Here is a 12,412-nt window from a genome sequence, read left to right as displayed (position 1 = left end):
TTTATATTTAGGATCTCCACTCCCGTGTAGTGACCATTCCATTAATAGCTTTACTATAAATACTTGATCATAAGACAGTCTGGCACATTCTCCCTGTTTTTTATATGTGGTTTAGCTCTGTTTGAAAACATGATCTCTTTTTTTCACTGCTGTATTCATTAAATTTAAAAGATTAAACATTCTATTCCTGGAATAAAATACTTTTGCAGGGGGTTGGCCATGTGAAGTGAATTCATTCTCTTAGGGCTCATGCACATAGACACTACAAACCAGAATCAATTTTCTACTTAAGAGAGGGCAAACATTTTGCACTGACTGAATTATCAAAAGTGACTGTCCCAATGGTCCTGATTCACTGGGATGCTGCACCTACATTTTCTTTGGATTACACAGCTGCGGCCTAAAATGTCCAGGGAATCCTAAGGAAGGAATAAAAGATAATAAAATAAGATAATAAAAACAAGATAATAAGATAATAAAAACAAGATAATAAAATTTTGACTATAATTTTGTTTTGTTGAAATGTTTAAAAATTGTTAATATACACTAATACGATAAGTGCATACTAAATAATAAGAATAATAACTACTAAAAATAACAAAGAGCCCACTTGACATTTCCAGTTAAATATGAAGCAGATGCCAAGAAGCATGATACCACCTAAAGTGTGTAGGACTTCCCTCCAGTCATCTAACTGCCTTTGCATGTCAATTCACTGCTTTGTGTTTCCTTTCCTTGTCACAGGGGTCCTGTGAGAAATGGAACTAACGTTTTAAAAGTATGAAGGAAGGGGTTTCATTCTGAAATTGTTTCAACATTTTCCTTATTTACAATTTATTTATTTATGTATTTGAAATGTTTGTGTATAATCACTTCACATAGGTGAGTGGAAATTATTACTGAAGCTGATGAAATGACTTAACATTTGTGAAACAGATAATTTCTGATATTAGTTAAATTTTATCCAGTCTTCCCAAATCTGTTTTTCACATATATATCAAACTAAAAAGAGGAACTAAATAAAAGTTTCAAAGATTTTCCGCATTTCTTTTCATGTTTTTCTTCCACAGATGTCTGTGATCTTGAGAGTCCATGTGGAAGGCTGTACTCCAACTGAGACTGGTACATCAGGGAGGAGAACAATGCAAAGACCACTCACAAAGATCATTTAAAAGAATTACACCAAGATACTTGGGTTTTATAATATATATATTTTCAAGTAAGTGAAGGCAATTTTTTTAAACTTCTTTCAGATGTTTTCTTAATTTGTCCAATTTAGTCATCCAACTGACAAAGGAGAGCAACCCCACGTTTGATCCAGTGTTGAGTGGGTTGGTCTGTTTTCAACAACATTGCAATGACAAAATTAGTAGAATGTCCTGTGGTGGAAAGAGTTCCTTTACGTTCACTTGTCTTGTAAAGAGGACAGACATAAGCATTCGACTTCACAATCTGAGACTTTTTAGCTTGAAGAAAAAGGAAATATATTCATTTGATAAAAGGAAAACAGCCACTGGTACTAAAAGAACAACTATTTATCTTGTAATAAAATGACCAGTACTAAATCTAAGATCATGATTATGATATTGAACATTTTAAAGTTATTGTTGTTGTGTTTTTACAGTTGGCATATAATTATGGTTGTGAAACAAGGTAAATGATTTCATATGGTGCATGATTCTAGGTCTGGAGGACAGGAATTGATTTTAAAGACCTGATCACTTAGCAGGTATGAAAACACTCAAGAGGACTTGGGAGAGAAGGAGAAATTAGAGAAGAAGGAATAAAATACAGCATAGGTAATGGAGGAGATGCAGAAAGAGAAACACAGCAGCTTAGAGCTCCAATACAAGAAATCCATAAATTAGAAGCTGAAGTTACTATTTGTTTTCAGCAGGTTATTACAAAGAAAAATATACCAACTCTTACCTACTCACAGAAAGAATCTACACACAATCCTTGAAAAGCCAGATATGAGATATTAGGAATCTTTCTAAACTGAGGCCACATTTGTCATAGTTATAAATGAACTGCTTTAATAATAAAAAATGCTTAATGGGTTGAGTGGTGATTGGGTAATTTATAAACTTTTCATTTATAGTTATTTGAGAATTAAAAAATAGAGAAGAAAGAAAAAACAAAAGAATGAGCTTCAATTGTTCAGATTTGGTGGGGAAATGATGATTGCAGAAGGAGGGAAGGAACAAGTAGGTTTCCCAAAGGGGGCAAAATTGGCCTCCACCCCGTGTGGCTTGCAACATCTGTACCTTGGGGCACCTGGCTGGCTCCTAGGCCTAGGAGTTTCTTATAGCCAGAAAACTCTAGTCACTAGCTGGAGACTGTGTCAAGCCTATTTGTGTCTCTGAGAGGTATGCAAAGGCACTTCAGAATCAAAATATTCATGGGAAGCTCTAGACTGAAAAAGGAGAAGTGTAGGGGAGGGGCAAAGGAAATGTTATATCCCATGGGATAAGAGCAAAAAGAGGCAGAATAATATTCCTAAAATAATATAAATGCAACTCAAAAAGGGGGAACAATATATTTCCATTGTAAACATTAAGTCACTATTTACTATAATTGAACAAAATCTTAATAGGTTTGAACAGAGACTTATTTGGGGAAGCAGTTATAATATCTATCATTATCCTTTCTAAAACTCTACAAAGTTCTGTTAGAAATATATTTACTTGGTTTTATCCATATTATGGGCATCAGGTCAAACAGAAGTTTGGGGTATTGTTCGGCAAGCAATCCGCTGTGAAGAGAAATTGACAGATGCTTATTAGAAATAAAATAAAATTTGCATCTTAGAAACTGCTACTTAGCTACTGGCTTTTAATACAAGAGAGGACCAGAGATATGCAGGAAAAGAAATGTAAAAAAAACCCAAACAAAACCAAGGAAGAGGCAATGAAGAATCAAGAGAAACAGAAGAAAAATATGGAAAGGCAATGTGTCAAACAGTGGACAAATATCAGTTCCTGCCATTTTAAAAGTACTGTCCATGAGGCAGACACTATGCTGTCACATTTAACCTTCCCAATAGTCTTGTCCCCATTCCTAATCCTATTTCACAGATGAAGAGTGGAAGCTCAGAGAGATTGAGTACTTTTCTCACAGTAACACAGCTCTTAAATGCCAGCATGAGGATTCAAACATAGATCTATCTATCTAGAAAATGTGGTTTATTTTCCCTATGCTACATTGTTTGTTTGTTTGCTTGCTTGTTTGCTTGCAAGAGGAGGGAAGAAAGGGATGAAAAGATGAATACATATATAAGGAAACATAAGTTAAGAGAAATGTCAGCAGAATGATGAAAATGAAAAGAGAAATAATCAAATGAACTATGTGCAGCTAAGTCTCCTCATATCCCTGTCTTAGAACCATCTCTGTAAAACCACCTTCATGCTCCTTCTTAAGTGACTTTCCCTGCCTCGGGCTTTAACCCTCCCTTGAGAGCAAAGTGTAACCCTGACTCTGGAAATAGAAGATTATGCTTAGTAATGGATTGTTAAAGAGCAGGACTTCAAGGGAAATAATCTTTCCCTTTCTCATATGTCTGTGTGTGTGTGTGTATATATATATATATATATACACACACACACACATATATACACACACACACACACACATATGCACTGTTTAGTTTCTTAAGCTGGAAATTCAGTATTTATTTAAAATATGTACTTATTATGTCATCAAAATGCAAGAAAAAGTTTTCCATTCACCAGTAGAAATGGGAACTTTACTACACTATAAACTGTTTGAAACTGAGGTGCTCCTACACATTACCAAACAGAACGTAACTGTTATAAAACAGAAGAAGGAAAATAATTTCAACTAACTTTTCTACTAGTAAGACCATTGAAATATTAACTCAAAATTGTTCAGAACCTGAAATTACTCACTCATTAACTGTCCGAGCCTGAGTAATGATTTATGGCAAGAATTCTGATATTATTTATTACTTGTCGTATTCTCTAGAAGAAGTCTTTTGGTTGAGGGGGATGGCAGGGGGGAAAGGTAGCAGACAGCTTATCTCACCTGTGATTCAGCTACAACTGAATAGGTCTTTGCAGTTGAAACTACTGACCTTGTTCTGTCCCAGCGTGCTCCATCCAGATATAATCCATGGATATAAATGCCATCTTCTGGTGTTCCCTCAGATGTATCAGAAGAAAAAACCTGAAGGCAGAAGCACACACTAGCAATGATTTCCTCCCTAGACAACTTTGTCTCATAAAGAAAGCAGTGGCTAAATCTTCAGAACATATTCAGGGAAACTCCTCCATATAATAGCTTCTTAAACTGTAAGACTTTTTCAGTAAAATGTAAACCTAAAAATATATAATACAATTCCTTTTGACATATTTTATATGGTTTTACTGTACCTCATATTAATTTTTTACTAAGACAGAAAAACAGCATTAGATTATTTGAATTGAATATTGAGATATATAAAAATTCTCTCATAAAGATAGCAAGACAAATATTATATACTTTTTTCATGAACACAAAGAATGGAAAGAAGTAGAATTGTTTGTAATGGGCTATAAAAATATGAATTCCCCATATCCTCCTTGCTTAAATACATGCCTTTGATGTAATGATATACTCTGGAGTTTAAGGAGTTTACTGTACCTCAAATTCATATCCTAGTAAATCAATAGGGATGGTATATTTTCTGGCATAATTCTGCATCGCTCCAGTTAAAAAGGCTTGGGTGAAAAAGAAACCTGAGAGCCAAAACACACAAGGTTTTCCTGAATTATACCAGTCCTATAAAGGAAAAAAAAATGCATTATGTTCATTTTTCAACTTACTCAAGAATCACCTGACATACGATTCCTGATTCTGGTTTTTGTGTATGTTGCCCACACTTTCCATCACAGGACTCTCTTTCCTGACACCAAACACACAACCTATCTTGGCCCTTCTACCTTTTATCCCTTCTAGTTACTCTTCTTGGAAAATTCAAACTAACCTTAACATTAACCTGAATAAAACAAAATTTGAAAGATTCAAATCTTCTGCAAAAAGGCAAATGTAAATTATTTGAGGGTTTATTACATTACTTAACACCACTCAACTGAAGAGAGAAAAAAAAAAAACCACTCAAAAGCAACCATCTTGGGGCTTCCCTGGTGGCGCAGTGGTTAAGAATCTGCCTGCCAATGCAGGGGACATGGGTTCGAGCCCTGGTCCGGGAAGATTCCACATGCTGCAGAGGAACTAAGCTCATGTGCCACAACTACTGAGCCTGTGCTCTAAAGCCTGCAAGCCACAACTACTGAAGCCTGCACACCTAGAGCCTGTGTTCCTCAACAAGAGAAGCCACCACAATGAGGAGCTCACGCACAATGAAGAGTAGCCCCTGCTCGCCACAACTAGAGAAAGCCTGCACGCAGCAACGAAAACCCGGCTCAGCCAAAAATAAATAAATACAATAAATAAATTTATTTTAAAAAAAGCAAACATTTTTAGACATCTTATGCATTGTCTAACTATAGCCTTTATGTGTTGGTTCCAGTTCCTTAATCCTCTTAAACTCCCTGCCTCCACACCCACTATCCCTGTTCCAGTTTAGATATCCTGGCCTTGTTTCTGTATCATGTGTACCCCTTCTTGTTTCTTCCCTCTGTCTGCTCAGTACATCTATAACGATGCTGCCAGAGTACAGTTCTCCATGCATGGTTTGGATCAAGTTTTAGCATCTTTAATTCTTCAGTGATCTACTACTACCCTACTAAATTAAAGTCTAAAACACCTTAGTCTCCTATTCAAGATACTTCACAACCTGGCCCCAAACTGTATTTATAGATCCATCCCTTTTAGTTCCCCTTTAAACATCTTACATTCTAATCAGAATGTACTTTTGGTGGTCTCTTCTCTGCACTGGGTGGACATCTGTTGTTTTTTCTGCTTATCTTAAAATGGCACTACTCTTATATCCCTCTGGAGGATGAACCCTCCTACACTTTCAATCGAAACACTTCTGGTGGTGGAAATGCACCTTCTGGAAGTGGGCATGTCATTCATGCCTAGCTGATCATACCTGCAGTCATAGTGACTGATTCAGGAATGGACATGTGACCCAATCAAAGCCAGAGATGTAGAGACTTTTGCTGGGACTTCTGGGGAAAAGATTCACTCTAAACCCTTTGAAGTTTTGTGGATGTAAGGCCAGAGTTGCTGTTGCTATCCTGCTACCATCAGACAGAACCTAACTGAGAATGGAGTTAACCCAGAGACTGGAGCCGAGAGAAGTGCAAGAAGCCAGGATCAGGCAACCACATTTGCACCCTAGGCCAAATGCTGCCTGGAGTCACTTTACCCCCTGGCTTTTTCAATTACATGAGGGAACAAACTTAATTTTTGCTTTTGTCAAAATTTTTACAACAGAATCAATCCTAAATGATATAGTGCCTTTCATCCTACAGCTGTCTCTTAAGTCCTCTTCCTTTGCAGTGTCCAAAACCATTCATCATTTAGACCAGCTCAAATGCTACCTCATCCAATAAACAAACTCTGCTTTCCTAAGTTAAAAGAACTCTCTCCCTTCTTTGAATTCCCAGAGCATCTTATATGTTGCTCTTAGCTTTTTCTTAGATACATAGATTATCTTCCTGTAGGCTATTGGCAACTTGAAGGTAACCTGGCAACTTTATCCAGCAACAAAGCGCTTTAGACAAAGTGAGTCTCAATTCACATTTGAATGAACAGATGAATTAACAAAACGAACTTTGTCTCTGAGTGAGCAGCACACTATGGGAAGAAGCCAGCTTTGCTCCCTGGGAAGAAGAGAACAAACCACTGCTGGAGACAACAGCTTGCAACAGTACAAGCTGTCAGATCAAGAAGAAGAAGAGAAAGAGATGGAGCTTGACAAGGGTACAAACCAGGCAGAACTAGTACCATGCACAAGAAAGCTATAAGAACCCAGAGGCAAGTGTATAGAACATTCCCTTGCTCACTCCAGGGCTTCATTTAGCCAAGAATGTCATGAGTGTCTGGGTCAGCTACTTACATACAATCTCTGAATCAGCTACCATTTACTGAGCACTTAGTGCATACCGTGTAGGTGCTAAGTAATTTACATGCATCACCTCATTTAGTCCATGAAATAATTCAGTGAGTTAGGAATTATTCCTCCCATTTTACTGATGAGGAAACTGGGATGTAGAAAGATGAGTATCTTGCTCAAAGTCACATAGATACTAAGTGTCGGATCCCAGATTTAATCTGAGATTCCAGCCAGTGTGCAAAAAGCTTAAAAAAAAAAAAAAAGGCACAGGCAGGAGGAAGAGAAGGTAAGTAGGGTGAACAGTGAGAGAGAAATGAGAAAAGAAGAAAAAACTCCAGATGACTCAATTTGTTTAATTTGTTAACTCTAAGAATCATTAGGAGGTAAAGTCAAGAGTCCAGGAGAGAGAAAGATGATGGGAAAACTGTACAGCTTCTGTAAGGGTAAGAAAACAATGGGGAAGATCCATTCAGGGGAAGATTTGTGGTGAAGGATGATAAACATGCCCAGTAATGAGTGAGATTTTCCTTTCTCATTCAAACAGAGTGATTCCAAGGGGAAAGCCAAATTCGGAAAGTAGAGAGTTTGATATGAACTTTATATTAACAATAACAACAAAGGAAATTTGTCCTGGATATTATTCCAGCTGGCACCATGCCAGGACCCCTCTAGGGGACCAAGCTAAAGACTCTTCAAGGCCCTTCAGGAACAAAGCAGTATACGAGAAATGTAAGCAGTTCCGATTAAAATTTCAGAAAAGTTTAGGAAATGAAAAAAAGCAAGATTATGTCAAGGGGAGGATGGAATTAACTATATATGTCAGATGCTTTTGATAAGGGACAGAAAGAGGCTGGTACATACAGGAAGAAGTCAAACACATGTCATAGACATGTTGGCTAGAAATTACCCAGGTGCACATACTCTCGCCTATTAAATTAGCAAAGATTAAAAAGGAGAACACTAATTACTGAAAAACAGGCACTCACATTCACTATTGATAGGCCTACAATTGCCTAATTTTTATGTAGGGTGATTACGTAATGTATATCAAAAGCTCTAAAAATATCCAAAGGGAATAGATTAAAACATTAAAAGAATAAAGAACCACTGATCAAGAAGGATTTTCTAGGAACACAAGGATGGTTTCACACTTGGAAATCTAGTGATATAATTCAATGCAATAATAAGCTAAAAAAGAAAAAAAATCACATCATCAGCAATAAGTGCTAAAAAAACATTTGGAAAAATTAAACAATTTCTGGAGTTTATGAAAGAATAGTTCACATTTACTGAATGCCTATAACTGTTACCATATGAGATAAAAGTGCCCACTTTATGGATGAGGAAACTGAGGCTAGTAAGTGGCAACTTTTCTAGAGCCTAAACACTTAAACCCCCTATTATAGGGACTTCCCTATAATAGGGAAGAATCCACCTGCCAATGCAGGGGACATGGGTTCAATCCCTAGTCCAGGAAGATCCCACATGCCATGAAGCAACCAAGCCTGTGCACCACAACTACTGAGCCCGCTCTCTAGAGCCTGTGAGCCACAAATACTGAGCCCCTGTGCTGCAACTACTGAAGCCTGCGTGCCTAGAGGCTGTGCTCTGCAACAAGAGAAGCCACTGCAACAAGAAGCCTGCACACTGCAACGAAGGGTAGCCCCTGTTTGCCCTAGAGAAAGCCCGCACACAGCAATGAAGACCCAACATAGTCAAAAAATAAATAAAAATTTTTTACAAATGTAAAAAAAACCCTTATATTCTGATTCTTTTGTTAAGTGTATAATCTACATAAAAAGCTCCTATAAATTAATTTTTAAAAAAATTTTCAAAGAAATATGGGCCTAGGAGATGAAGAGGCAATTCAAATCAAAGAGGAAATAAAAACACCTAGAAACAAATGAAAATGAAAACAACAATCCAAAACTTATGGGATGCAGCAAAAGGACTTCTAAGAGGGAAGTTTATAGAGATACAAGCTTACATCAGGAAACAAGAAAAATCTCAAATAAACAACCTAACCTTACACCTAAAGGAACTAGAGAACAAAGAACAAACAAAACCCAGAGTTAATAGAAGAAAAGAAATCATAAAGGTCAGAGCAGAAATAAATGAAATAGAGACTAAAAAAATAAATAAAATAGAAAAAAATCAATGAAATTAAAAGCTGGCTTTTTGAAAAGATAAACAAAATTGATAAACCTTTAGCCAGACTCATCAAAGAAAAAAGGGAGTGGGCTCAAATCAATAAAATCAGAAATGAAAAGGGAGAAGGTACAATTGATTCCACAGAAATACAAAGGCTCATAAGAGACTACTACGAGCAATTATATGCCAATAAAATGGACAACTTAGAAGAAATGGACAAATTCTTAGAAAGGTACAATCTCCCAAGACTGAGCCAGGAAGAAATAGAAAATATGAACAGACCAGTTACCAGTAATGAAATTGAATCAGTAATTTAAAAACTTCCAGCAAACAAAAAGTCCAGAACCAGATGACTGCACAGGGAAATTCTACCAAACATTTAGAGAAGGGTTAACACCTGTCCTTCTGAAACTATTCCAAGAAATTGCAGAAGGAACACTTCCGAACTCATTCTATGAGGCCAGCATTACCCCGATACCAAAACCAGACAAAGACACCACAAAAAAAAAAGAGTAAAATTAGAGGCAAATATCACTGATGAACATATTTGCAAAAATCCTCAACAAAATACTATCAAACCAAGTCCATTAAAAGGATCATACACAATGATCAAGTGGGATTTATCCCAGGGTTGCAAGGATTTTTCAGTATCTGCAAATCAATCAATGTGATACACCATATTAACAAATTGAAGAATAAAAACCATATGATATCTCAATAGACAGAGATAAAGCTTTTGATAAAATTCAGTATCCATTTATGATAAAAACTCTCCAGAAAGCGGGCACAGAGGGAACATACCTCAACATAATAAAGGCCATATATGACAAACCCACAGCAAACCTCATACTCAACAGTGAAAAACTGACAGCATTTCCTCTAAGATCAGGAACAAGACAAGGATGCCCACTCTCACCACTTTTATTCAGTATAGTTTTGGAAGTCCTAGCCACAGCAATCAAAGAAGAAAAAGAAATAAAAGGAATCCAAATTGTAAAGGAGGAAGTAAAACTATCACTGTTTGCAGATGACATGATACTCTACATAGGAAATCCTAAAGACACTACCAAAAAACTACTAGAGCTCATCAATGAACTCAGTAAAGCTGCAGGATACAAAATTAATACACAGAAATCTGTCGCATTTCTATACATTAACAACAAAGTATCAAAAAGAGAAATTAAGGAAACAATCCCATTTACCATCACATCAAAAAGGACAAGAAAGCTAGCAATAAACGTACCTATCAAGGCAAAAGATCTGTACTTTGAAAACTTTAGGACACTAATGAAAGAAATTGAAGATGACACAAACAGATGGAAAGATAGACCATGTTCTTGGATTGGAAGAATTAATATTGTTAAAATTACCACACTACCCAAAGTAATCTACAGATTCAATGCAATCCCTATTAAAATACCAATGGCATTTTTCACAGAACAAGAACAAATAATTTTAAAATTTATATGGAACACAAAAGACCCTGAAGAGCCAAAACAATCTTGAGAAAGAAGTACAGAGCTGGAGGAATCAAGAGCCCTGACTTCAGACTATGCTACAAAGGTACAGTAATCAAAACAGTATGGTACAGGCACAAAAACAAACACATAGATCAATGGAACAGGATAGAGACCCCAGAAATAAACCCATACACTTATGGTCAATTAATCTATGCCAAAAGAGGCAAGAATATACAATGGAGAAAAGACAGGCTCTTCAATAAGTGGTGATGGGAAAACTGGACAGCTACATGTAAAAGAATGAAATTAGAACATTCTCTAACATCATATAAAAAATAAACTCAAAATACATTAAAAACCTAAATGTAAGACCAGACAGTATAAAACTCCTAGAGGAAAACATAGGCAGAACACTTTTTCACATAAATCACAGCAATATTTTTTCTGAATCTGTCTCCTAAAGTAAAGGGAATAAAAGCAAAAATAAACAAATAGGACCTAATTAAACTTAAGAGCTTTTGCACAGCAAAGGAAACCATCAACAAAATGAAAAGACAACCTACTGAATGAGAGAAAATATTTGCAAATGATATGACCGATAAGGGATTAATATCCAACATATATAAATAGCTCATACAACTCAACATCAAAAAACAAAACAAACAACCCAATTAAAAAATGGGCAGGGGCCTCCCTGGTGGCGCAGTGGTTGAGAGTCCGCCTGCCGATGCAGGGGATACGGGCTCATGCCCCGGTCTGGGAAGATCCCACATGCCGCGGAGAGGCTGGGCCCGTGAGCCATGGCCGCTGGGCCTGTGCATCCGGAGCCTGTGCTCCGCAATGGGGGAGGCCACAACAGTGAGAGGCCCGTGTACAGCAAAAAAAAAAAATGGGCAGAAGAACTGAACAGACATTTTTCCAAAGAGGAAATGCAGATGGCCAACAGGCACATGAAAAGATGCTCAACATTGCTAATCATCATGGAAATGCAAATCAAAACCACAATGAGATATATACACTACCAAATGTAAAATAGATAGCTAGTGGGAAGCAGCCGTAGAGCACAGGGAGATCAGCTCGGTACTTTATGACCATCTAGAGGGGTGGGATAGGGAGGGTGGGAGGGAGACACAAGAGGGAGGAGATATGGGGATATATGTATATGTATAGCTGATTCACTTTGTTATAAAGCAGAAACTAACACACGATTGTAAAGCAATTATACTCAAATAAAGATGTTAAAACACACACACACACACACACACACACACACACACGAGATATTGCCCTGCACCTGTCAGAATGGCTATCATCAAAATGAATACAAATAACAAATGCTGGCAAGGATGTGGACAAAAAAGAACACTTGTACACTGTTGGTGGGAATGTAACTTGTTGCAGGCACTGTGGAATATGGAGGCTTCTCAAATAACTAAAAAAAGAACTAACATATTACCCAACAATTCCAGTCTCAGATATATATCAGGAAAAAAACAACACTAATTTGAAAAGATACATGCACCCAATGTTCATAGTAGCATTATTTACAATTGTAATATATGGAAGTAGCCTAAGAGTCCATCAACAGATGAATGGATAAAGTAGATGTGGTATATATATACAATGGAATACTACTTGGCCATTAAAAAGAATGAAATTTTGCCATTTGAAGAAACATGGGTGGACTTGGAGGGCATTATGCTAAGTGAAATAAGTCAGACAGAGAAAGACAAATACTTTATGATGTCACTTATATGTGGAATCTAAAAAATACAAC

The 12,412-nt window shown here is 36.8% G+C and overlaps 1 protein-coding gene across 1 annotated transcript in view; it reads right to left on the bottom strand.

The window, feature by feature from the left end:
* Positions 1-1,275: 1,275 nt before the first annotated feature.
* Positions 1,276-12,412, bottom strand: part of DNAH12 (dynein axonemal heavy chain 12) — a gene marked incomplete at its 3' end in the record, with an annotated part of 226,000 nt that continues 214,863 nt past the window's right edge. Inside the window, exons 71-74 of the mRNA XM_079713687.1 lie at positions 4,642-4,779; positions 4,094-4,185; positions 2,688-2,755; positions 1,276-1,466 (exon numbers count right to left, since the gene is read on the bottom strand). Coding sequence (XP_079569813.1) covers positions 1,276-1,466; positions 2,688-2,755; positions 4,094-4,185; positions 4,642-4,779 — 489 coding nt within the window. The remainder of the gene's footprint in view (positions 1,467-2,687; positions 2,756-4,093; positions 4,186-4,641; positions 4,780-12,412) is intronic.

The sequence above is a fragment of the Hyperoodon ampullatus genome (assembly GCF_949752795.1).
Source record: "Hyperoodon ampullatus genome assembly, chromosome: 10".
In the NCBI taxonomy this organism is placed as follows: Eukaryota; Metazoa; Chordata; class Mammalia; order Artiodactyla; family Ziphiidae; genus Hyperoodon; species Hyperoodon ampullatus.
The sequence above is the reverse complement of the archived record's forward strand: the minus strand, read 5'-3'. Positions and strand labels throughout refer to the sequence as shown.